At 37.9% G+C, this 27,702-nt stretch overlaps 3 protein-coding genes across 4 annotated transcripts in view; 2 read left to right on the top strand and 1 right to left on the bottom strand.

Annotated features, from left to right (window-relative positions):
* LOC134804307 (probable E3 ubiquitin-protein ligase HERC2) overlaps positions 1–5,571 on the bottom strand; it is a 106,849-nt gene extending 101,278 nt beyond the window's left edge. The window contains exons 1-3 of the mRNA XM_063777318.1: positions 5,069–5,571; positions 4,023–4,197; positions 3,287–3,431 (exon numbers count right to left, since the gene is read on the bottom strand). Coding sequence (XP_063633388.1) covers positions 3,287–3,431; positions 4,023–4,197; positions 5,069–5,305 — 557 coding nt within the window. The 5' untranslated portion in view covers positions 5,306–5,571. The remainder of the gene's footprint in view (positions 1–3,286; positions 3,432–4,022; positions 4,198–5,068) is intronic.
* Positions 5,572–6,541: 970 nt separating this feature from the next.
* LOC134805013 (cyclic AMP-dependent transcription factor ATF-6 alpha) lies at positions 6,542–23,416 on the top strand. 2 transcript variants are annotated; one of them, XM_063778296.1, is made up of 14 exons: positions 6,542–6,703; positions 7,654–7,849; positions 13,699–13,817; positions 14,279–14,403; positions 15,417–15,492; positions 15,765–15,985; positions 17,391–17,569; positions 18,635–18,788; positions 19,147–19,244; positions 19,788–19,897; positions 20,377–20,589; positions 21,461–21,606; positions 22,015–22,204; positions 22,410–23,416. In XM_063778296.1, exons 1-14 carry the CDS (start codon positions 6,661–6,663, stop codon positions 22,796–22,798), a joined length of 2,259 nt encoding a protein of 752 aa, XP_063634366.1. In that variant the 5' UTR covers positions 6,542–6,660; the 3' UTR covers positions 22,799–23,416. The 2 variants fall into 2 exon arrangements, with proteins under 2 accessions (XP_063634366.1, XP_063634365.1); XM_063778295.1 differs by having other exon boundaries at positions 6,543–6,703; positions 13,696–13,817.
* A 3,022-nt stretch (positions 23,417–26,438) lies between these two features.
* LOC134805127 (uncharacterized) lies at positions 26,439–27,257 on the top strand. Its single transcript, XM_063778427.1, has one exon. The coding sequence runs from the start codon at positions 26,583–26,585 to the stop codon at positions 27,225–27,227; it is 645 nt and encodes a 214-aa protein (XP_063634497.1). The 5' UTR covers positions 26,439–26,582; the 3' UTR covers positions 27,228–27,257.
* Positions 27,258–27,702: the final 445 nt, after the last annotated feature.

Below are 27,702 nucleotides of genomic sequence, written 5' to 3'. Positions count from 1 at the left end.
TTTCGCATGGCAATAGCAATCCGCCCTGGGTTGTTGGCACCGTTAGGTTAGCTCCCAAAACGCATTAATACCTGCATGAAATATTTCGCAAAGCAATATAGTTTTGTGAACGATAATAGTAGGTATGTGTTGTCTTAAATTTTCTCAGTGTCTTAATTACGAATTTACTAAATGTTTAGTGTTAAAATGTCTTTGAAATTAAGTAACCTATATTTTACTTTGTGTGATTTACTTGCACAGTGTGTTTGTGTGTGAAAATAAAATAAGTATTTTTTATACTTTCGTCTTCGACATAGATCTTATGGTGTTATATTTTGTGTTTTCTAACCGTCTTTGGGTAGATAAATGTTTGTATACTACCACCTGAATTAATGTTAATGCAAATTGTGTATAAGATCAAATATATTTAATTATTCTGTAATATTTTTGCACATTTATTTATTACTAAAATAAATAATTGCGAGTCAATTGTTATACTTGGTTTAACAAAAACGTACTGAGTAAGTATAACACTTATGCAACAATCAAATATAGAATGACGTCCAAACAATTTGTATTCCTCATTCTAGGCATGGTTTAGAATCAAGTCCCTTTAAATACTGTTTCTTAGACACGATATGTTTTTTACTTATAAGTTATATTATAAAAAATGTCATCATATATACCGCATTCCACAGACGATTTTATAAAAAAACTAGCGACCCGCCCCGGCTTAGCACGTGTTCATAAAACCTTAACAAATTAAAACACCTAAACCTTCCTCAAGAATCACTCTATCGGTAGGTGAAAACCGCATGAAAATCTGTTCAGTAGTTTTTGAGTTTATCGCAAACATACATACACACAAACCGACAGACGCGGCGGGGGACTTTGTTTTATAAGGTGTAGTGTTTGTGTTACATGTAAATGTTTGAAAAATTATAACCAGACTAGACAGAGTTTGTAGTACAGCACCACTTCCTGGTAAAATGTAACGTATATGTTATGAGTATGAGTATGTTTCCCTGAGAAACATGAACTAATCATACCTACATGTTTACATACATGTACTGCTAAAATTACAAGGATTGGGTAATATGTAAGTATTGTAAGTCTCCCAACTCTCCCTTACACCTTTACGACCGAAACGATTCTAACAACATCTAATACATACGTTAAAATCTGTCAAGCTTTTTAGAAGCAAAATGAGTCATAAGGTATTCTGCGGCATTTGGAAAACAGACTTAATGCCTCGAAAATATGTATTAACCCTTAGAACGCCACGCCCGTAGCGTTAGGTGCATCACCGTGAACTTTGTCGGAATGCATAAAACTTGATATTGGGCTGTAGCCTCAGACAGACAGACGTCTTTGTATATTGGATATCACTCACCCGTATAAACACTTTTCATTTACAGATGATAATATCCAGGAGGTGTAAACGTGTTGATCTCATATAACTCGTGATCGTATGCAGTCATACATGACATACTTACTGATAGTTTTCCTTTTAATTTAGTTATGTGGCTTATATAGGGGGTAACTGCACAAAAGATCCCTATGGGTCGAAGTGTATCCGCAAGGGCCCCCGAAAACAATAAGATAAGATAAGATATGTGGCTTATATGCACTATTAACGTTGTTTTTACGTATCCAGTAACTACAATTCAGTTGGTATTGAAAAGAGAGGAAAACACTAGACTGCACGACTGTAACGATAATTTGCGTATAAAAAAAACGCTGTAGTTATCAGCCGTCACCCTTATTACCTAGGCAATAGAGTTCATTAATAAATATGAAGCAAATATAGGGGTAAAAAAAATATGGTACAATTATTGCACATAAATCTAGGATCCACCAGAACAAAATTATTTTACGAATCCGGCGTCATAAATATGTTTATCCATGTCAAATTAAAGCAATGTAATAAAACGATTACTAAGCTAAGCTGCATACGGTCAGACAGACAGACGGGACATGATGAAATCATAAAGTTTCCTATGGAACTTTAAATTCACTGCTCACAGATATTTTTTTATTTACAGCCGTAAATATATTACCATTCCTTTCTTTTCGTATCATAAAGTGTTAACTTACTTACTTTATGTATATGTACACTTCACATAAATATTAAAAATATTATATTTTTACATAGTATTAGACCAATAACTGTGGGCAGTCCGCTCATTCATAATCAGCACTTAACTACTATTTAGGAGTTGGTATACTATAGTAGCTATCTATCTATCTTATCTATCTCGCAAAAAATAGCTAAGGTAGTGCGTTCACCCCACCTTGAATATTGATACTCCTTGAACCCTAATGATTATGATTGAAAAAAAAAAAGGATCTAAGGTTATCTACATTGTTCCTGGCCTCCATTGGGTAAAAAATTCAAATATCTCTACTGTAAGTAGCCTTTAAGCGCTGTTAGAGAGCCGTGAAGATTAAGAAATGTTTTAACTATTAAATTGGCATTCCTTCCATACGGAGATTTCTTTAATAATAGGATAAATTGATTTATTCTAGAAGAACTCGTAAAAAGGGATCAGATCGTTACACGTTACATGATGAAAAAGAGATAAGAAATGAAGTAAATTCATGCTTCGATTTTTACCTCATCCAATCAATAATTTATGACTCATGCTGGATCTGATACCTACAGCCAACCATTATAGACTCCAGCCTACTTAGGTTTAAAACTCAATACTCATCTATTGTCATAGACAGATTTTTATATTCATACATACATACAAACGTTCAGCATTTTAAAATCATACAAACAAAGCTCCTGTGTTATTGAAGTCCACATACATACAAATCTGCTGATCCTTAAGTAAAAAATAGATTATTACTACTTACCGAGTCTCTAATAGGTACTCTGACGATTCAACCAATTTTAATTTATACTGATTTGAGACGTGTCATATCCTAGTTTCAGTTTGATACTTACTGGAGACGAGTAACTGAGTGGCAGTGATCTCTATTGTAATCATTGATAAGTTGATAACTATGGGCAACTAGGACAAAAACTTTGGTCTGATATACTCAATACCAACAAATCTTTATGGCATCATAAATTAGATTAAATGCTTATTCTTACATTTCACTATGTACAGCATCACTGACTTGGCAAACTCTGAGTTGATTGACTGATTAGTGCGCTAATTGACGTTTATGAATCATGTTTTTTGGCATCCGGTCTACAAAGACCCTTGATGAAGGCTCTAACTTTTTATGAATTATACCTAATTCTGTATAGCTTTGGGCAAGCTTGCTAACTCAACCAGCATACCCTATGTGTTACCTTATTACAGCCACTAGGTGTCTCTTGCAGAGTACTATCAGTCGTCGTATTTGTGAGACATAGGGGACTGTCACTGCCGTGTGCATGGCCCGCTGCCGCTGCTCCCATATCAAAGCCTCTAATAGACTTTTGAGGGATTCTGGACCTGAAATTCAAATTGTTTTACTTGAGTCAGGTGCCGTCATAGATTAGCTCTGAATTTTTAATCAATATTATTTTCTGTAATTTTACTTTATCTTAGAATCCAGGATATATTAATTGTCCGAAGTAGCCCTAGTCAAACATAGTATTAAGAAAAAAACTAGAATTTTTAAATCAGAAATGTTCATATAATATATATATATAAAACTTATATATATATATTAAACTGTTCTTGTTAGTATTTTCTAATTCAGCCTATGCATGAGCCTAGTTTAAGATGACCAGCCACTGTATTATGGATAAACACCAAACGAAAATAAAAATATATCAGGATGACAGATGCTATGAAAAGTCACATGGCTATTTCCATGCCAATCCAATTATAATTGCAATAATTTGTATGGTCTGTCTAGAGTCTAGAGGGTCTACCTTAAACATAGACAATTACTAACCTCCTAGGGCCCAGGCATACAAGAAAAAAGTTGTAGCTAATAGAGTCGATTGTGCTTTATTAAATTTAAACAATTTGCAACACTGCCAATGAAATATAATTTAGATTTTATTGAACTATTTGATAAGTACTTGTAGGTAGTACCTGGATCTAATTTCCACTTGAGCTCATCCATGACCTGGACAGAGGGCTGCGGGATGGGTAGCTTTGTGAGCATGGCAATGCGGAGTTCTTCTTCTGCGGAGAGTGTAGAGCAGGGGCCGCAAGCGCAGCCCGAGTGTGGCCCACAGAGTCCATCGCAACAGGTACATGTTAATATCTACAAGCACACATAATTAATTAAGCTACTTCAAAAGTTACAACTGGAAATTAAAAAAAAAAACAGTTTATAAAAGCATTGAAGGGACTGATAAATTAGCTATATCCAGCCTTAAATATTCATGTAGCGCCAAGAAGAGACCTCCAAAATTTGTTGTTGTACCAGATTCGTCATTGTAAATAGGTTTGCCTGTATTTTTTACTCTTGATACAACAATATGTACCTATATACATGAAACTGTCTGCTATCATAAATGTAAAATTCACATGCTCATACTTTTTTAACCTATGAATGGAATTACTTAAATTCATTCAGTCATGTTCCATTCATCTGTTCTTAAAATGTAGGTCTGTATCAGAAACAAGAAAGATATTTATTAGAATCGAATTTGAGTAGAACTCATTAGTCATTATTTATACAATTTAACCTCTCATATGTCACACACACAGTCACATGGTTCTTTGGGGTAATTATTGAATTTAATTTTATAGTAACATTCCAATTCTCTTCCATTCTTCATCAAGATACACCATGATGCATCTTTTCTTAAATGCAAGCTGTTTTGTTGCAATCAAATCCATAATTTATACAATGAGGTCAGCAATAATATCAGTAAGTATTGTGTAATTAATAGATTGTAAACATATAATGCTTTGATCCACATACCAACTGTTGCATATATGTGTCATCTGTGACCTTAAATATAATACTGATATCCTAACTTCACTCATAATAGAAGTTGGCTTGCAGTTATTGATGCTTCACTCTATCAATTAACAAACAGTCTCTAAAAAACGACCTTGGGTACACTCCAAAGCCTAAGTAGGTCAAAAAAAAACATAAAAAAAAAGAATTTGTATTTAGCACTCACCCTCAATCCACAATAGTATTTGCCATTGTCTCCGAGCTTGGCAGTGATACCAGCTTTGTTGAGCAACCCTGCACTGGCGTCTAAGATCACTTCACTATCCTGAATAATGGTGTTGTAATTGTTGGCCAGTATTTGCGGACATTGTACCGCTCCTTGCAGGTCCGGATTCAGCCATTTAGCGTCGAAATGTTGCTGCGGACGAAAGATGAACTCGTCCGTGTCCTCGGCGCCAGACATTATCGCAACCGGTACTTGCTACCCGAAACACATCATACTATTATGATAGCATCGCAACCGGGTCGAGAATGCGCTATCCACAATGGACACTTGATCACTCCCACTCTTCACTCGCGAAACTTGCTCAATTGCTCACATTACTCAAACTAGATTGTTAATTTTCAGCAGATATGAGAAGTAGGTATGTACTTTAGCTACTCTTGTGAAAATCTGGGTACAGTAGTATAGTACCTAGGTAATCGATAAAACCTAAATGGCTGTCATGTCATACTTGTAGGGTTGTCAGACTTGTTACAGAAATGTTCATACGCACCAAATACGCACTAAAATGCACTAATAGTAACCAAGTAACGGATCTACACTGCTGCTAGCATTTAAGAATCATATTTAAACTTAATTTAACCTCGTTTTCTATTAGTTGACGTTGTTACGACGTTAAAAATAAACATTCAGTTGATACGGTTTTACGCAATGATATTAATAATGCAAACTTTAGGTATATGGTAACACTGCTATTAGTGTTCATCAGTAGTTGATCACATCACAAGTTAGAAAGAAAGGCAAAATATTAAGGCCCCTGTACACAATGGACCAGCCAGTCCAAGGGACGCAGCCATGTGGTAGAATGAGATAGCAATATCACTTGCTCCCTCTAACGCATAAATGCGTCCCCCAGACTGGCCCACGCTGGCCCATTGTGTACAGGGGCCTTTAGACATATAATAATTATAGGAAGCACTTTTTATCAAAATAAAGTAGAAAAAATAATTAGAGCCGCATCTTCACTCTAATCATCAATCTGCTTGCGAACAGAATAAGCAATCTACTCATTGCTTATTCTGTTCGCAAGCAATACCGACACCTTTTCACCGTTGTGTACACCGTTTACACGGTACATATAGTTGGCCAAACAGATGATGTCAGTAGAATAAGGCGGCAAATTTGAAAAATGTAGGCGCGAAGGGATATCGTCTCATAGAAAATTTGAATTTCGCGCCTTTTTCTACTGACAAGATTTGCTTGACCATCTATATTTACTTGAGCAAATGCCTCAAAACTCAGCAACCTTACCAACAACATTATTAAAATAAGCATTTTACATTTGCGTGAAAACTTTTAGCCGTGAGAATAGGGTTGTCAACTTGTAATATCACATTATTTTATACTCTGTGGAGTCTGTTTTGTACTCTGTGGTTCTTTGTGACGTTTCGTGTACCGATCATGATCATAGTTAATCAGCGTGTTTCTCATTATTTTCCATTATTTTATCACTGTAATTGTTGAATTATAAAAATAAGCTAATGCTATAAAACTAATTATTTGTGTTTACAGCCAAGCAAATTTTGGACAGCCTAATGGATGTTGATATTTTGCTTGACAATAAGGAATACTTGTATGGTAAATAATTACAAACTGATTATCACACATCGTTTTTCCGGCTTTGTTTCATTTACTATAATAACAATGCGGTTATATTGTTTAATTACTTCTCCTCACGCTCTCTATTGTTTTCTGTGCTGACTGTATACCAGTTAAATGTGTAACGTTATTACCAACAAACTATCGCAATAAATACTTTAAATACAATTATGCGCAACATACGTGGTTTCTAGGCGTTATTTGCCCTTGAACACTGTTTACACGCATGCCTGCACCTGCTGAAATTGTATTTATGAACAGTATATCAGTGAAACCTTTTAATTGCTTTATCATCATTACTATCTTTATTTTTGTAGTAATATAACTGCGGTGTTACTGAATATTGTTGGTTTTGGATTTATTAGAGTCATAGTAAAACTTGAAGTGGTCATTATACCAAGCTATGATTTAGGGCCTCATGTTTAGGCAAGTCTTGTATTATAAGAATCCCTACCCAACTTTATCATATTACTCTGATTTAACCATTCTAGGGTAGTGAGAATATATTTCCATAATTATTTTGAACTTTATTTCAATTTTAGCATCATTTCTGCCACCCTTATGCATGCATAAAATTATTGTTTTGACTTACTTGTCTGTTAAGATGGTCTTAGCTTGGTAAACAGTATCTATTAAGACAGTTGTTTGTTTCTGGGCCGATTTTTATTTTGTTGTATTTTTATTGAGTTCCCTATTTCTAACAATAAGTGCAAGCTCAATTTCACTGTGCGTCCTAAAAAATCTTCCCCGAGTCGTGAAAACATATGGAATTTTCGTAACTCAACAGAAAATTACATACATTTATTTGGTTCCAAATTGATTTTTGGTGTTTTTCCACCTAGAATAAGGAGCTTTTCAAGCTTACCTTATTTTATTGATATTTACTTTATTTATAGTTTCTAAATTTCAATAGACATTTTAAATTTCAGGTGATGATTTTCTTGAGCAGTTAACAAAAGACTACCAATGGTCCTCAGTGCTGGATGCAACTAATGCGTCTCCGAGTGAGATTCTAGCAGATGCTGCTTCATTCCTTATTCCGCCAGTTTCACCAATACAGAGCATCAAATCGTCTTCCAATGATAGTAGCAATTCAGACTCAAGCAGCGATGATGACTCCAAAAAGTATGTATCTGTATTAGTATAAATAAACTTACTGTTTCTGCTCACAGCACAAACCTATCTCACTAGAATATGGTGAGCCATAGAAAATTTTAACAAGTCAAAAGAAATGATATTTTGTATGTTTTAATAAAGGCTGAAATTCCATTAAAAGAGAGTGTACATTGTAATACACATTGGGCGGCAATGCCCTATAAGGAAGGCATCTCCAGCACCGAGTATGAATTTTGACACTCATTCTTTTGTTGTTTTATCCTCCCAAGGCCCGTCATACAAAAAAAATGCCATATGAATTTGAAACCAATAGTGAAGACAATATGGTTGAAACTAAACAAAAGAAAAAATCTTCCAACTGAAAATGGTTTAATTAATTTGAAGTAATTTTATTAGCACTATGGGTAAGACGTGCGCCTTACGAGGTGAAAGTAGTTATCCCCATACATATAGATTAATTCTGTGCAATAAATTACACGCGATTTAACCACAAATAAATTAACCATATCCTATATATTATAATGCACCATTAATAGACCGAAGCGAAGCGAAGATCTACGTTTTGACTCGGGCGTTTTGCTTTTGTATGTCCGGATGTTCTCCTCTACAGGTCGCAATTCTTAACTGATTCTCGTGAAATTTTGTAACCGAATTCTATGAACCGATAAAAATTTTCTGTCGAGCAGGTTTTTGAAAATTTTTCAAAATGGAAAAGTTGTGATAGCTCGCGCTCATACAAATAGTCGTATCGGTATCATAAGAGTGTATTCTTTTTGAGACATGTTTACAGATTAAATGTCAAAAAATTCAGAAAATTTATTTCGCTGGTTTTGGAGGTATTAAGATATTTAGTTTTGTATGTCCGGATGTTCTCCTCTACAGGTCGCAATTCTTAACCAATTCTCGTGAAATTTTGTAACCGATTTCTATGAACCGATAATTTTTTTTTGTCGAGCCGGTTTTTGAAAATTATCAAAATGGAAAAGTTGTGATAGCTCGCGCTCATACAAATAGTTGTATCGGTATCATAAGAGTGTATTCTTTTTGAGACATGTTTACAGATTAAATGTCAAAAGATTCAGAAAATTTATTTCGCTGGTTTTGGAGTTATTAAGATATTTGTGACGTTCCACGGGAAAAGGTACCTTATGAGGGTTTCTAGTTTCGGAGATATGAAATGTTTTGTAAAGAGGTGAAAAATGCTCAATTTTTTTTTATTGTGTGATCTGAAACCTTAATGCGTAACGTTTGTTTACCTGTTTTTATTTTTGTTATAAGTTAGTTATAAGCCTAGTAATGTCGTCTCAGAGTTTAGTAGAAAAGGTACCTTATGGAAAAAAGATTGAAAATTCCCAAAAAAACTAGTAAATACGGGAAAAGAAGTTTGGTATAGAACTGTATTAGCATTCTGCAAAACTAATTTGATAATTTCAGTTCTGGTTGGGGCGCCTCGCAAATATTATAACCGTACATAGACCGACATCACAAATCCAAGTTACTCTCGTCAAGTCTTTCTTAACTAGAATAATCTTCATTTGGTTTGGTCGCATGCAGTAAATCAGCCATTGGTTTGCTGAAAAATGCCAAAACCCGACGCATTACCTTATGGAATATCTGAGGCCATTGAACCTCAATGCCGCTTATCTTCAATAGCAACCGAAATATATTATTGATAAGAAATAGACGATTTATACCATTACCAAAATATTATTACTTTATCGTAACTGTTCCATCATCATCATGCCTCATCATGTAACTTAATCACAAGGTACCTTTTCATTACATACAAATTATTGGTCTTTTTTAAGATAATTATGACGAAGAACTAATTAAATTTGGGGCAGTTTAATGTAAATTAATATTTTCTATTCATAAAAGATAAACTGTAATATGATTGATATTTTGTAGTGATGTATTATTAGATTTATTTCCATAAGGTACCTTTTCGTAAATGTATGGAGCAAATACTGTTATTGTTATGTAAGTTTAAAGTGGCATAAGGGGTTAAATATAGTATTTAGTTGGGGTTTTAGGATTTATTTCATTTGAATGACAGAATTTCTTTCATATGTGCTCAGAAAAATTGATTGTGTGTCACATTAAAAGTAAAAATATTCAATTTTGTGATTTTATATGAAAAAGTCAGAAAATACATTTTCAGCTCTAAATCGGTATTGTTTTTTGCTTAAACTGTCTGTCAGTGTCGTTTTCTAATAGATAAAATTTAAATCTTGAGAGCTCATTGCAATCAATCGTGAAAATGAAATAAAACTTTATTAGTGAATAGAATCAGGCGTTACTTTGCGGAAATCCATACTAATTAAAACCAAAATATTATTTTGCTAATCCGCGAAAAGATAACGTGCTAGTCAATCAGTGCTAACCCGTTATACTTACTTGCGTATTTTTACATGCAATTAATATTCCCACCCTCCCACCGCAAAAATAAATACGCAAATAAATATAACAAACCACCACCAAAAGAATAAACCTCGACACGTGTTTCGCCTCTCTACGAGGCATCCTCAGGAGTTGTTGACGGTCTGACGCCCGGCAACGGAATGACCTGTCTCTCTTGCTTCTTTCATGCCTCCCGAAGGGAGGCATGAGATGCCTTCCCATCCCTTTTGGGGATTTTTGGCGGTTTCAAATCGCCGCCCGTAACTACGGGCGGGTCTTCTCAGTGCCCTTATTCTAATGGCGATGGCTTCTTCGTCATGACTAGCCGTGAATGGCCTGTCATGACTTTGGTTTCTTCTTCTCCTCTTCTATAGCCTGTCAGCGGCTTTGTGGCCGTGGGGCCTCGCAGCTGCTGTGGGCAGACTCCCTCTGCCTCTGGTACCAGCGTCCCGGGGGAGAGGACTGGCGCTGTCGGCGGCTGTCCGGAGGGCGTGCGTGGAGCGGCGCAGTGCCCGTTGAGCGGCGTCTTCTCCTTCGGCTTCTGGCACCAATGCCCTGGGGGGTCTGGCGCTGTCGGCGGGTGTCCGGGGGGCGCGCGTGGAGCGGCGCAATGCCCGTTAGGTGGCAGCGACGCGAGCGTTCGGCGCGCTTCCGCGATTTTTTCCGGCGCAGCTGCGGGGCTGCAACGGTTGCGTGGATGGGGCCGGCGTCCGCGTGAGCAGGTGCTGGCGCGGAGTCCGGGGGAGCAGGTACGGAGGTTCCCAACTTGGGGGCCTCTGTGGGTGCGGTGTCCTTTTTCAGGGGGCCCTTTGAAGGGCCTTTGTGGGGCTGCGGGGCGTCTCCGGGGCTGGCGCGGAGTCGCGGGTCCGTGGGCGGCGGGGTGGTGATGTCGCAGGCCTCTTCCTGCTTGTCGAGCGGGCTGCACTCCGGTTTCTCCTCAACTGCCGAAGGTCGAAGAGTGACCGGGTGTTCGTCCTGGTGGCGCTGTGGTTGGGCGTCTTCCGGGGGCGTCTCTACTGTCCCAGGGAGACCGACTTGCGCCAGGCCGTCAACCTTGGATCGGTCACGATCCAGTTGCCCGCGAGGGGAAAGTCGGTCTGGGGCTGGGGCTACCCGCGGGGTTGGTGCGTAGGGACGTCCGAGGGCTTCGATGAGGGCGTCGAAGTCGGGTTTCCACGGCTCTGTGTAGCCGTAGGCGGGTTCAGGGGTCTTGGTGTCGTCGGGTACTTCGTAAAACTCGCGTTGCGTACTACCCACCCTATCCGCGGGGACCGGGGGGGTCGCGAGTTTTACTGTTGTGGCTGCGGGTGGATTGTAAAATCCGTTTTCTTGTCTACCCACCCGCCCCGAAGGGACGGGGGGGGACATCGGTGGCTTCTTGTCCATGTATGCGGGACCTGCGCGACGCGTCACCGCCAGTCGGTCCTGTTGAACAGGGCGACCATCGGTGAGTGGGTTCTGGGTGCAGCTGGGCTTCTCCTCCGGCGGGGCCGGGCGCGTTCCGGCTTCAATTTTCACAGAAAATCGTCGACGGATAAGCTGGTGCTGGTGAGGTGCGTCCGTGCGAGGTACCAGTGGCTCTCATACTATTTTAGATACGTGGATGATTTGATTATTTGTTGGACGGGTAGTATGGGCCTGCTGGATGCATTTATTGCTGAAATTAATGGTAAGCATCCAAAAATTAAGTTTAAAAAGCAAAGAGCAAGACAACTCATTGAATTTTCTAGATTTAACAATCACTAAAGTAAACAACAGGCATCAGTTCAAAATTTACCGTAAGCCTACACATACCGATACAGTTATCCCGGCTTCTTCCACGCATCCGTGGCAGCATAAGTTGGCTGCTTTTCATTGTTATGTGCATAGAATGTTGACTGTGCCTCTTTCTGATGAACACTATCAGATTGAATTAAATAATATTTATCACTTAGCAGTTTCGAATGGTTACGATAAGTCTGTTGTGGATGGTATCACCAGGAAAAAGCGGAATAGTATGGTTAACAATGTTGTATGCGGCACGATCCTCTGAACCGATTAAAAAATATAAAGCGAGCATAACTTATGTTGGCAAGTTGTCTGATGCAATTTACAAAATTTTGAAGTCTAACGACATTCCTGTGGCCTTTAAGACAAATAATACTTTGCACTCAAAGCTTTGCAATGGCAAAGATAAGATCGAGAATGGGAAAAAGTCTGGAGTTTATAAGCTTACCTGTGACGATTGCAATAAAGTGTATGTGGGGCAAACGGGCCGTAGTTTCATTACTAGGTATAAAGAGCATGTTGCGTCATATAGACATAACCATCCAGAGAAGTCCAATTTTGCAAAGCACTTATTAGATACAGGTCACACTTTATCTGAGAATCATTCTTTTGATATTTTACATGTTTGCGAAAAGGGATTGCGTTTGGGTGTTCTGGAACAACTGGAAATAATTAGGTACAACAATAGGGGCATGATTCTTAACGAACAATTGAATGTTGCGTCATCGCCGTTATTACGAATTTTTCCATCTCACTCACACTTGCACGGTAGGGGGAGTGGTCAAGGTATAAATATGGCCGACCATTCTAGACAGGTCATTCCGTTGCCGGGCGTCAGACCGTCAACAACTCCTGAGGATGCCTCGTAGAGAGGCGAAACACGTGTCGAGGTTTATTCTTTTGGTGGTGGTTTGTTATATTTATTTGCGTATTTATTTTTGCGGTGGGAGGGTGGGAATATTAATTGCATGTAAAAATACGCAAGTAAGTATAACGGGTTAGCACTGATTGACTAGCACGTTATCTTTTCGCGGATTAGCAAAATAATATTTTGGTTTTAATTAAAACTTTATTTTCAAGAGATTGGTTAGTATACACATAAATCAGTCGATATCAAAAGTTTCTATTTGCATTACAGAACAAGTCGCAATATTTCTTTAATCTCAGATATATAAGGTATTATTATTTGTAGTCAACTATGTAACTTACTTCAGGAACATAGTTTTTTAGGCGGCTAAACTTAAAACTTCTCTATCGTAAAGTTGCTCATTTCACAACATTATTTTCAAAAAATCATATCTCTGTAACTACGCAACCTAGAAGGTTGATCTTGTGTGTTATCGATAGCTTATTTATTGTAGATTACTGGGGTATGCTTAACTCCATACCCGCCATAAGGTACCTTTGACCGTGGGACGTCACATTTAGTTTTTACATGAGAATGAGTAGCTAAATTTCGTCACCTTAAGTAAGAACCATCATGGCGTATTTTGCAAACGTTCGATTTTTTTGTTTGCACAGAAGGTCTGGATTCGATCCCCAGTAATTATATGCTGGGATATAACTTTTTGTATTTTTTTTATTTACTATATTTTCATCGTGCCCAGTAAGATATGCTCGCAAGGTCTACAGCTTGCGAGCAGCTTGGGGCTCTGTGGAGCCACTAGTATATTATTGTGGAATTTCAGCAGCTCCTCAAATACCCCCAGAGATTCCTCTGTGTCACCATTTGACTGGATCTCCAGTTTTGAAGATGAACCTGCAAATAATTTGAATTTAGAAGATATAGAACAGTTCCTACAGAAATGTGGTAGGTTTATTTTTTTGCCATATTAATAAAATGTTTGTGTAATCCGTGCTAAGCCGGGGCGGGTCGCTAGTGTATAATAAACATATGTAAGGCCGCGGATCGCGAATCACACAAACACAATCAAAATGTATAGACTTGAATGAATCTGTTTTGGACGACAGCGGCGGCCGCGGGGGTTACCGCCCGCCGCTCGCTCGCTATGCCGCTGCCTAAAAAGAAAACTCATTCATTTATCCTGTGCTCAAGCTATAAAGTGCATGTTCCAAAAAAATTTTGGTTTTATGCATGTGAAGACAGTTAGTGTGTGAAGATGAAATATCATAGTTATGCATTTCTGTTCACTTAAGAAAGCTCACACTGCCTCTAGTCATTCCCTAGTATCAAATATAATTTACATTAGTATCAAATAATTTTCCAGCGCTTTTACAAAACATAATTTTATCCCTTTCACATCTAAACAGATTCGTCCAACGCCATTCCGTCATTGACTGTGCAGCCGCCAAATGTCAGGCCGCCGGAAAATACCCAGGTGCGGCTGCACCACCGGCCGGTGGTCGCCATCGAGAATGGAGTCATCAAAATAGAGGTGAATGATTGTTTGCTATATATACTTCCTCAAATTCAATTTCAATTCAATTTCTGAGAAGAAATAGCAAATATAAACACAAATCTAAAAATGTGTAGTGTATAAAATGGCTCGTATCTCGTATATCGCTCACGACCCACCAGTACCCGTACCCAGCTAATGTTAACATATGTTAATATTGTCTTATCGACTTAACTGTGATGTGTAATTATTTGTTAAAATTTGTACGAGTATAAGCTATAGGTATTAATGTATTCAAACTTCAACATTTATTCAGCAAATAGGCCACAAGGGCACTTTTACCACAGAATAAATAATAGTACTAGGTACAGAAGACTCACTCTCTAACAAAACGCGTCTGTTACGATCAGCACAGATATGGCCGCTAGGTGGCGACAACGCCACGCGCGGCTTATGGCTTTCCCCAAAATTGGGGCGGAACGGATGTACTTTTAGCTACCTGTAGCAAAGCAACGAAATCGCGGAGTGAGCCACGCCTGCTTTTACACGTCAACATTGAATTTACATACAAGCAAAAATTATAACAATACATCAACAATTTTATAAAATACAAATAACTGCAACTACCAATTCAAACTAACGTATTACAATTACTTAGATATGTATATGGTCTCTTAATGTCGAATCACATAAAAAAAACTATAATAATAATATAAAAACATACAGATACAAAAACACAAGTAAAATCTATAATATTTAGAGGTGTAAATGTCTCTAGGTGTCAGAACTATAAGTTTATATCCGTACACGGCGGGAAGAAGTTGATATCTGGCGGGAAAAAATTGAAGAAATTTGAACCTTATGTTCTTTTATTTTAAGTTCAAATTCCTTCAGTAGAATATCTCGAGTTATCAAGTTCTTCCCGCCGTGTACGGATATAGTTTATCAAATTATCCTTAGAGATGTATAGGGTCTCCAAGAGTCAAAATCCTGTATAATTAACACATACATTAAGAGAAAAGAAACGTACAAACATTGAATTATTGTTTCAGGGGATCAAATATGAAAGTACAGTCTTAAATCGAAACTTCACGAAAACGCAACCCGTGGATAGTAATGCTTGTAAAGGTATGTAGTTAATGACAGAAAATATCCATTATTCTATACCAAATATGTATTGGCCCACAGAAATATGTATAGGCATTCCATTTGTGCAGCTGTGTGAAACTGCTACATTTGCAAAATCAAAATCTCAACATATATTATTTTTTTAAGTTTAAGAGCTTATAATCACTAGCAACGAAAACTAGTAATAGACAAAATATATGTAGCTTAAATAAATATTCTCTGCAGTAATTATTATTATGGTATACGAATAAACCCTGTTCCCTTTTTTCTAGTCAATGGAGGCCTACCAAACACACCAAATTATTTCAAAGTAGTCAATGAGCACAGCTTACCCATAGTCAAAGAGCAAGTTGTGAACAAACAAATTAAGCTGGTAGTCGATCAGAAGAAAGTGCCTAGTTTGCTACTGGATCAAGCTAACATTCCGGAAAGCACGAAGGTGGGCAAGATCGCCATATCTCCTTTACCTCATAAAGTCAACTACCAAAGAAAGGTACGTGAAATTCAAAGTTCTAGCTCCGTATATTTCTGAGCTGCTGCTGCAAGCGGGAAGGTGTGTGCCGCGCCGTGCACCGAGCGAAGGGGTGCAAGCAGGGCGCCTCTAGATTTTTGAGAGTTCAAGCGGACGATAATACCTATCTATATTTCTTTCTAACTCTAAAGCATTGGTAGCCTAGCGGTAAGAGCGTGTGACTTTCAATCCGGAGGTTGCGGGTTCAAACCCCTGCTCGTACCAATGTATTTTTCCGAATTTATGTACCATTATTATTTACCAGTCGCTTTTCGGTGAAGGAAAACATCGTAAAGAAACCGGACTAATCCCAATAAGACCTATGCCCTATCCCACAAAACTTTACAAGTGTACAATTCGACAAAATTGTTAAATTGTAAACAAAAAAATGTACCACAATAATTACAAATATGTATTCGTTACAAGTGTGCAGTATACAAATATGTCATTTTTGTGAAAGCGTATCACAAAGAATAAAGGTATGCCACGACAGCTACATAATTGTAGAATTGTTGATTTGTAAATATACAAGTAGTACTAGCGGTTGACCAAAATCAGTTGCAAATGGTGTTAAAGGTATGAAAATCGGCACGATTAATCTTTAGGCCATTTGAATCAATTTGACCCGTAGCACAAAAAAAAAACAAACGGACGTCATCTTTTTTTAGTATGGAAAATAAAAAAAAATGTTCAGAAACCTATCGTGTGTTGTATTAAATGAAAGGGCATTTTGAGCCGATTCTAAAAATATATCACATTATTATATTTCCGTCACTTGCATTCAATTAAAATAAAAATAATTTTCAAAACATACCAAGTTTGGTCTCCTCCAGATACTTGTTGAATTATTTTTTGTAAAATATACCTCAAGTAATACCCAATATCCTCATATCTAACCCCAAGAAATTAATTTCGAGTATATTAAGTTTTAGTATATTTTTTTTTATTACAAATTGTGATCTATCAATCTATCAATGAAACGGCCTCCTAGCCTAGTCGATAGTGACCCTGCCTATGAAGCAGGAGGTCCCAGGTTCGAATCCTGGTAAGGGCATTTATTTGTGTGTTCATCATCATCATCACACAAATAAATGCCCATATACACATATATACAAGCCCTGGTACGGGCATTTATTTGTGTGATGATGATGATGAACACACAAATAAATGCCTCCTTTTTTAAATATCTTTCGTTAAATTTAAATAATCACAATTATTTATCAGTGGCGCTAGTGTGTAACCTTTTAACCACTTAGAATTTAGAGCGTGCTCGTGTCGCCGCCGGTACGAAGTTTATCTTATTTATCAGACCGCGGCGAAATGAGCTGGATATTGTGTCTTATATTATATCAGACTACGGCGGTTAATCATGATTGTTACATTTCAGGTGTCGCCGCCTCGAAACAATATAGTATTGTTGCCCGCGGTACCGAACACAAGTGCAAACGGAGCAGTACAAAAGCCAATCGCTACAGACGATAATTCCCTAAGCTCTGTCGACTTAACTAATTTAAGTGAAGAAGAAATCAAAGCGTTGAAGAAACAGCAAAGGATGATTAAGAATCGGTAAGTATTATATCATTTGCCATTCGGGTATCAAGCTACCCTATAACTATGCGGCAATACCCTATAACTATGTAAACGGTGTGCTCACATGCCTGCAATGTTCGCGAACTTTTACTAACAAGATCGGCTACATCAGCCACTTGCGAGCACACCAGCGACAGCAACGGAGTTGACAGCAGTCGCCGTGGCCGAAGTCGGCCGTGGAGTTATTATTATCAAGCTAAATTGCACTTTATGCCAATGCATTTAGGTTTCTACAGCGATAGTGAATCTTAAGTTTCTGTAAGGATCACGCGAGGAAAATATCCATAAATCAGAACGCCGATAGAAATAAGCGCGCTAATAGAAATGTAACCTAATATTGCTTCGACATTTCTCACAACTGTGGCGATTGTTCACTTAACTTTGACGTAGAGTCGATAGTCACAGTTCAGCATTTACTTGCTGTCGTTACATACATATGATATAAATATTATAAGGTGCAGGGGGCAATTTCGGTATCGTCTTGGGTCGTACCATTCGTTTTTCGTCAAGTTCTTAAATTAGTCCTATTCTGCTTTCATCACTCATTCTACATTCGTCACAATCGTCGGTGGCTTTCAATGTAGAATGAGTGACGAAAGTAGAATAGGACTAATTTAAGAACTTGACGTAAAACCAATGGGACGACCCAAGACGATACCGCAATTTCGACTGCGCTGTAATTTCAACTAATCGAAATATCTTCCATGTTTTACATTATTAACTAGAGTGCCATATATGTCCAGATAGCGAAAAATATGTGTTGTATGTGTTGTGTATAGTTAATAATGCAAAACATGGAAGATATTTCGATTAGTTGAAATTATCCCGCAGTCGAAACTATCCCCCTGCACCTTAGGACAATTTTACATAGATCGACCTAGTCCCACAGTAAGCTCAATAAGGCTTAGGTACTTAAGGCAACATATGAATTTAGTTTTCAATTTTCGCGGTAAACTCTCCGGTTCTCACAAATTCTACAACTTACGATCACGACGTCCAATTTAGAAGCACGCCTTACCGCTCTTTTTCCTAATATTACAGTGAATCAGCGTGCCAGTCCCGTCAGAAGAAGAAAGACTACGTACTTTCCCTCCAGCACCAATTGATGGAAGCCCATAACGAGATCGCGCAGCTGAGACGAGAGAACACCGAGCTCCGGAGCCAGCTAGCTCTCTGCCCCCCGAGGGGCCGCAAGGTACTCATACTGAACTGGCATCTATCAGACCACCTCATCCACTCCAATTTAGACTTGGAATTTTAATTTAACCCTTTAGCCCGTAGCGGCAACATACTTGCCATCATACTTAAAACAAAAACGCAACTCTACTATAAGAATTACGGTTCGAAATCGCATGACGAGAAAGGAATGTCAAATGGTTAAAGGGTTAATTAATTTTTGCCCTGACAATGTGACCGGTCTTGATCTTGTTTTAGATATAGTAGGTACTAAGTCAAAAATACATTTAAAATCCGCATTAATTCGCACGCAAAATCACGGCACCACCAGCGAAAAATATAAACGATATTTTAGCAATATATTTTTATCATCACAGATCCCGCGTTTGGACGGCAGGGTGTTGATACCTAAGAAGAACATCGCCCTGTTGTGCGCTATGGTGTTCATGGTGTCGCTCAACTTCAACATATTAGGGTGGGTAGCTTTTATATATTCCTTATTTTGTTTAGACTGGGTATGTTTACGGGTTTAAGTTTCACTATTTGTAAATATTTATCTGTCTATTCTAAGTTTTTGTTTCTTTTTTGTTTGATTATATCTTTTTTACCTTCCGTGATCGCTTTACCAGATGTTCTGATCGGAAAATCTGCGCTGGGAGTCGATAGCATCATGACCATTTCGTGACACTTTCTCCTTCCTGTGTTTTTCTGTTTTGAATAATTTCTCTTGTGTTTGGGCTTATGAAAAAAAATCTATTTAGATTTAGAGATGGATTTTGTAGATTTGGTTTACTTACTTCCTTAACACAAATAGAATAAAATCGACTTTGTACACACCGCCGAATACTTACAATTGACATCTAAAATCCAATACATAAAAATCATGTACCTTTACTTTGTGATTAACAAAGTAAAGGTAACCAAGGTGTAAATAGGTTTTAGTTTCTCGGCAATTATTGCCATTTTATGTTATTTTACTCCTATTTTCGACTTACTAATGCTAAATGTTTGGTTTCAGGTGGGGTTCGAAACCACTGGTGGGGCCTACTGGCACTCACGTCGGCACCAGACACTTATTATGGTCAGAGGGTATCAAAGAAGTCTCCGAGCCAAGTCAGGTCGATAAAGGTAAGTGTGGCTAACGGGTGTGACTGCTCCTTATATTGGGCCCTATTTGTACGTTGATTAGAGCTCATGCATTTGCTACTTGATACTTGCGCTCATCAACACTAATCATTCTACTGTACGTTGTGCGATACACGTGCGAATAGGTTATTCGCAACTTGTGTCGATTTATAATACTCCCTTCGTTGTGTTTTAATGTACCGCCACTCGTTGCGAATTTCCTACATTTCGTACTTTGTATCATAATGTACTATAATCTCACCAAACAGATTATAGAAGAAAAACTTTACACCAAACAGGTGTACACGGCTCCATATGTTTTGTGTAATGGTTATCCATTAACTTTTGCGTTCCATCCAAGCGTTAACTTTTGTCAGCCAGAGGTACCGAATAACATACGAGGCAGTAAAGTCTATTACTTGGTTCCGGTCCACAATTAACCAGAAACACATTACACAATTTAATTTCAATCAACATTTCAGAATTTGAAGACGCCTCAAACCAGAGCGCCTACAGCCCTGACTGTCAGAACGTAACAGTGAAAGACATGGGGCATATTAATCAGAACGAGAGCATTAGACTCGCAGGCGAGCTGAAGCGGTGGATCGGACGCGGCACGACGCTTAACTGGACGAACAAGGAAGCCAAACCAAAGAGGAGGACTAGTCGGTACTTCACTGATAATAAAGTTACTGGTAAGTTCTAATTACCCAGCGTGAAAACTTCTTGAAAGACATGGGACATATAAATCAGATTGAGAGAATAAGGTTCGCGGGCACGCTGCAGAGGTGGGTGGATAAAATTAATGGGTGAGTTCAAAATATATACAGCGAACACTAGTTGAAAGACACGGGGCACATTAATCAGAACGAGAGCATTAGACTCGCAGGCGAGCTGAAGCGGTGGATCGGACGAGGCACGACGCTCAACTGGACGAACAGGGAAGCCAAACCAAAGGGGAGGACTAGTCGGTACTTCGCTGATAATAAAGTTACTGGTAAGTTCTAATTACACAGCGTGAAAACTTGTTGAAAGACACGGGACACAACAATCAGATCGAGAGATTAAGGTTTGCGGGCACGCTGAAGAGATGGGTCGGACGCGGCAAGACCCTCAACTGGACGTATAACGGTACTTACCCGGCAATAAAATCAATGGTGAGTTTTAAATATACCTAGTAAAAACTTTTTGAAAGACAAATGGCACATCAATCGGAACGAGAGCATCAGGCTTGCGGGTGAGCTGAGGTGATGGATCGGCAAGACCCTCAACTGGACCAACAATGAACCGAAGGAGAGGCCTAATAGTAGTAGTGTAGTATATTAAAATCAATCGTGAGTTATGCACATACACTTAATGATATTGGACACATCGACCTCGGGTGAGCTGAAGCGTTGGGTTGGACGCGGCTAGAGCTAGACTCACATGTATGTACAGTCGCCATCAGATATATCTGAGGACTGTACCAATACCATGTGAATTAACGTACCCACTATAACCGAAATAGAGTGTCTGTCTCGAAATTCAATCAATCTTTAAATAAATGTTTACATATTTTATTTCCAGGTCTTTTATATGGGTCATACAAGCTTTACAACAAGCTGAACCTAGACGGTAGTTTCTACGATAAGCCGCGCCTCCGCCGCATGAGGCGCGGGAAAGAGCTGGAGTTCGGAACAGCTGTGATGGACTACGAAACTCTTTACCCGAAGGTTAGTTTATTTTACTAACTTTTGTAATATCCTACCAATGGTCGATTACGTAGGTAATTGAAAATTTATTAGATTTACCCTTCCACTCCCATCGAAATGTTTAAAATCTAATGCTAACTTTATCATATATTGTGACTTGTGGCCAGGCCAAGGGAGGCCAAGGTAACGTCTCTCCCGACGCGATATCCTGACGGTGGCGGATGACAGTTAATGAAATAACATTCGAACGAGACGTATACGATTTTCTTTCCATAGATTTTTTTTGTTTAATTTTTTTTCCACTCATTGCTTATGAAACTGAATTGCTGAAAACAGTTATGGCACCATCGACTTACACTGGTTAATATTTGGAAGTCGGTAGTAGTAGGTATCTGAATATGAATAACATATTTCTAATCTCGTTCAAAGGTGAAGCCTGACTATGATTACGGTGACTTCGGCGAGTGGAACGCATTGCTGCGCGCGCTACACCGCCGCGACGACACGTTCTACGTGGTCGGCGTGGGCAAGGGAGAGCATCTGCTGTTGCCGGCCGTCTCGCACAACGTCACCACGCCGCCCAAGATGGCGCTCATACTGCCCGCTAAGACCGGGAACGGTGAGTCCAAATTTGTGTATAAATTGTACAGCTGTACTACGTAGGCTAGAGAGAACATCTGCCGTGTGAAGATTCACGTCGGCATTATTATTAGGAGAGACGCTGACACGATGCGACGAACGATAAAACCATATCAAAGATCGAAAAATACTCTGCCTGTACTTTCTAAACATTAATGACTAAATACTTCATTCATCTTTTCCAGATTCCACAATGACTGACCACGTAACACTAATGCAGATCGATTGCTCCGTGGTCAACACTACCCTCGTCCAACTAAAGTCCGAAGCCCTACCCAAGAGCATAAGAGCGAAGAACGACCAGGTAAAACCGGCCGTCTACCCCTCCAAGCCTAACAAGAAAAATTTTAACAACAAAGGAATGCCGGATAATGTCGATATACTCCACAACATAAGCAATAATGTATCCAACTTCCCAGTAAACCAGAACCGTGATAAAAACTTAGATTTAAGCAAGGACGATTTCTTCGCCCAATATTTATTATCAAAATACGAAGAAACTAAAGGTGATACAAAACAGGCCAATAGTAGTAAAACAGAGAAAGATGAAACACAGAAGACGGGTTCTGTCTGATATTTTTTTATGAAGGGTCGTAGTGACAGAAAACCGTTGTTAACGTGCGGTTATAATCCTTTTTGATTCTTTGCGTTACTATATGGTGTAAAATTCGCGTTTGGGCTAGCTAAGAGTTTTAGTTTTAGACATGTACTCTTGTTTCTCGCAGTGCATTCTCATTTGATTTGCACATTTACATGTGTTTAAATTTACTACTATCGCTTAGAAGTCTTAGAACTACATATTTGGAATCACTATTTATTACTTGATACTATGATAATCATAAGCGTTGAGGGAGATTATTCAACACATGATATTTGCAGAATGGTTTATACCCGTCTTTATAAATGTACCGTCTTTATATATTGTGTTGAACAAAGGCGGAAATCCCATTATTTACATATTTTCAGTCAGATAAAATATTGGATTATTTTATTATGTTGCAAATGAAAATGTGAATCATTACTTCCTCCCTATACTGCAGACAAGGCGTCTCAGTGCCGTTTTCCGCAAATCTCTCTTGTCAGGTCTGTGGTATACCATGTCTGTCTCGCACCGGTCTATTCAGCCACCAAAAACGGTGTCTCTCCGGTGTTACACCATAAATGGTCTGCAATAAACGCAAAGGAGAATGAATACTGCAGCGATTTGTTAACACTACCCTAATTACCTAACATCTACTTTTAATATTTGTCCAGAGAATAAGGACATTAAATAGCTAATAAGGCTGTAAAGCTTATAATCCAAATTATAGTGCAAATCCACAGTACTTATTTGGTTATGTACATTTAGTAGCGTCACACTTTACATAAAAAAAACGTGTTAATAAGGCTATATAATTTTTCCTGGGATACCTTCCTTTCTTTGTTATTAATAGTTATATGGATTTGTTAATTAATATAATATATACTGCTATTAGCATGTTGTGATTGTTGCAATACCTATTTTTATTATTTAAAATAATTTTACAGTACATATGGTGCTACTTTACCGCCCTAGGGCGGGATGAAGGACTACGTGCCTATGTCAAAAATTAAAAGGGCCTTATGAGTACATAAGGCCCTAACGTTTTATAGTAATAAAACGTTGTACAATACACGTGCGAAAAGGTAATTCGCACTTGTATCGTAATGTACTAATGTTATTTAGATTAGTATTGTATACGGCCACCAATCTTAATGTTACGAGTAATATGGTGGTTTGAAATACTTCCATGGGTTTATCGTATTGGGTTTTATATACATATAGAATTATGATCAATATCAGTTTGACACAGGCATAAAAATTAAGAATATTCATTGAATATTGTTTTTACCGAATTAATCGACTTAAGTGTATACTTTATTTGCGGTTTAGAAGGGGATAAATTTTGTATTTGCAATAATAGTGTACCCACAAGACTTACAAACCTAGTTCTTAGGGAAATCGACAAAGATTACATACATTGTAACACTTTCACTTTATATTATTTTATTTAGATGCACATATAGTTATTATAAATATGATTAAATTTATGAAACAGAGGATTTCAGCTAGGGCAATATCACAGAGGATGTCATGAGGTCTACTGGTAAGTTAACTCCTAACAAACTCTGTTCCTCATTGTATTGCAAATTGCAAACCAGAGGCAATTAAAAACAGCAGATCATGCTAGCTTGGGGGTCATCCATTAATTACATTACACGTTTAGGGGGAGGGAGGGGGTCAAGAAAATGTGATATGTTGTGACAAGGGGGAGGGGCGAGTCATAAACATTGTGACGTCACTTTAACTTTCTTCAATAACCGAAAATGTATTTAAATTATTTTATATGCTAATTATCATTTAAATAACAAGGTTAAAAAAACCTAGAAATTCGTGTGACGTAATTAATGGATGACCCCTTGCTAGCCTTATTGAACTCATAACCTTGTAGAATATATTACCGATCTCATTATAATTATCCATAATATGTTTAATGTGTATAAGTTTTTATGTATACTGACTAATTCGAAATGGCAACTGATACTTGCAATGTTAGCAGTTACGTCTACGAAGACGTTAAGGGACATGCAAATATGACGTAGGTCAGAGAGGGCCTACCGCGAAATACGTGCGACGTGTTGCCTTTCTGTCGCATTTGTAAATTCGTACGTAAGTGTAACAGGGAGGCAACACGTCGAACGTGGCTCGCGGGAGGCCTTCTGAGCACACCGCAACCTGCGTGTAGCTTACAGGCACACGTCACGCAAGCCGTGTGCCGTCTCTTCAAAGGATTTGTATATTACAACGCGTACCTGCAAGTGCACGTCTTCGCACACGCATCCGGTGTGCACAGGCGTTTATATTAGTGGTGCTGCCACACTGTCGCAGTCAAATCGGTGCAAGATAGCTTAAAAGGATAAAAGGTGTAAGTTAGAATTGGACCCTTTGATAATTGGTTAAATGCAAAAATGGAATAGACACTCTAATGTCGATGGCACAGGCGAGCCAATATAGATTGCTTAATAGCGTAACCTTAACACTTCTAAGTTTTCTTGGCTCTCTTGGGCTCGAATAATTCTGGTTAACTTCTCTAAAGAAAGAGGGAAGCACATATCTTGAGATAATCTTCTACGCCTGATCAGATTATATGGTGCAAAACAGCTAGTTTGAAGCAACTGAATGTCTAACTATCAGTTATAAATCCGCCACGATCATACTAATAATTCTAGTTTAATCAACTATATAACTTTTGTATATTTTTTATTAGTAGAAATGTGAAATTGTAAAACATTTGAATAATTCACCATAATTCATGGAAAATTATAATAAGGTAGGAACTAAAACTCCATTTTATTTTAAGTTTTGTTAACTTTGTGTCTGCACTTTGTTGTAAATAATTTCAATTCGGTTTTCATTTTTATAATCGTGGTATGTAGCTAATGCATTTTCACCTGTACTCATTACCAGCTATGTTTATGTTTCACATACCTATAGCATTTATTTCAACAAGTTTTGGTATTTTATGTGCACAAATTTTATTTATGGTTAATCTTTAACTTTATTTACGTTGCCAAAATATTTTTATAATTTTATTTGTTTGTTTTATTAATATCATTAATAATATAATATTTCCAACATGTTATAACACCAGCATTGGGCAATAATTATATGTATGGAATTCGATAAGTTATTAAATGTAGCAATTAACATATTTAATTATAACAAAGAAATTACGAACCGCAAGTTTGTAGATTGATTATTATATTTAAGTGTTAATGCCATGTAAATATTGTATTGTCCACAACGAGAGTGAAATAAAGATATCCTTATCTTAAAATACCCAATTCGTTTAATTGCTAGCGCTTACGATTCATCGTTAACTTGCGCTTTTACTGGCTCTATTTATTTGCATTTTATTGAGACAACAGAGGGCCTAACCGAAAACCGAAACTCGCAATTGCGGGGATCTTTCTCTTTTACTCCAATGAAGGCGTAATTAGAGTGACAGTGAAATAGGCTGCAATTTGCGAACTTCGATTTTCGCGGTTATAGCCCAGGCGCCATGTGCAAGGTGAACTGGACGGTCCGACCCGTTTGACCGTCTGTTGGTTTAGTGCCATTAATCGCTAGTGTATACCGTCCTAAATGACAAACGTCAAATCTGACATTGACTGTCACCGAGTTTGCTGGCTCAGCGGATAACCTCAAAGAAATTGAAATAATAGTTTAGTTCTAAAGTTACTCATTATCACATAAAAATATTTACGTTTGTAGTATGAAAGGAAGCGCATTGCGTCAGTAGTTAAAGTACATTCATTGTTGTAATAACGAATCAAGTATGAACTGTGTGAGATTATTGAACGCGAGCCATAGAAATATATTCAAACTTTCTTCAATCAAATATGCTACCCATCCACTGAAGTTTATGGAAGCACAGAAAAAATGGCAAGAGAAAGATGGTGTATCGAAGCGGTGGCAGTTGATATACAAAGCGCCCATGGATACACAACTAAATTATACTACGACATACCTCACCCTATCGACCGTCGCTGCGGCTGCGGGCGGAGTTTACTATGCTGCAGTGTTCGACAAAAGCACATTGAATGAACCAGTAGTGATAGGAACCGATGTTGTTATAGCCAATAGTCCGACCGAATGCCTTATTTACCTCGGAGCATTTGTTGCCTTTCATGTAATGCTCAAAGTTTTACTCAACAAATATGTTCTGCGACTCTACCAGGACGGAGACAACTACATAGCCGTGTTCAGAGGGCACATGTTTAATACCATCTTCAAACACAAGTTCCATCTAAAGGAATTTAAAAAGCTGAACCCTACTATTTTTGTGTCCTGGGGTGATGCTAGATTTGACCTAGGAAATAAGCATGGAATAATCCTTGAGAACTACTTCAAAACTCCGGAGCACTTTAATTATTTATTGTACAAAAATCAGAGACACAAGCCTGAAGATGATGATGAGTAATTAAGTCCTAATCATAAGTATAAAAATCTATAAATATCATTATTAAAAAAAAAAGTAGTTCATAAATACTTGTGTTTTATTGTTGTAAGTGGAAATTCTAGGAGTCTCTACCCTATAGGGGCCTTTACTTAGAATAAATTTATATCAACTACTATATACGTTTTATTTATTTATTTATTTACTATATAAGTATTTCAAATGTGTAACTAAGTATGCAAGTGTGAGGGAAGGGATGAAAGCCTTTTATTTTCTTTAACTTAGTAGTATTGTAGTTATTCTTACAATAACCTACTAAAGATATTTGGAGTTCCTTCTGAAACTCAACATATTTTTTTTTGTATATATTACACAATTAACCCTTTAGTGGGTAGCGGCGAGATATTTGGGGTTATTCCCACTAGTTACCGCCAAGTTACTAGCAGTGGTAACTACTGGGAATTTTTTTCCTACTTTTTAACTACTGGATAAAAATTCT

This window comes from Cydia splendana, chromosome Z (assembly GCF_910591565.1).
Source record: "Cydia splendana chromosome Z, ilCydSple1.2, whole genome shotgun sequence".
Lineage (NCBI taxonomy): Eukaryota > Metazoa > Arthropoda > Insecta > Lepidoptera > Tortricidae > Cydia > Cydia splendana.
Note: the sequence above shows the minus strand (reverse complement) of the source record. Positions and strands in the feature narration are given on the sequence as shown.

Coding starts and splice junctions, on each gene's coding strand:
- LOC134805013 (XM_063778295.1), top strand. CDS start 6,661: ATGGATGTTGATATTTTGCTTGACAATAAGGAATACTTGTATG. Junction 17,570..18,634: donor CAAAGGATGATTAAGAATCG/GTAAGTATTATA, acceptor CTAATATTACAG/TGAATCAGCGTGCCAGTCCC. Junction 22,205..22,409: donor GCCCGCTAAGACCGGGAACG/GTGAGTCCAAAT, acceptor CATCTTTTCCAG/ATTCCACAATGACTGACCAC.
- LOC134805127 (XM_063778427.1), top strand. CDS start 26,583: ATGAACTGTGTGAGATTATTGAACGCGAGCCATAGAAATATATTCAAA.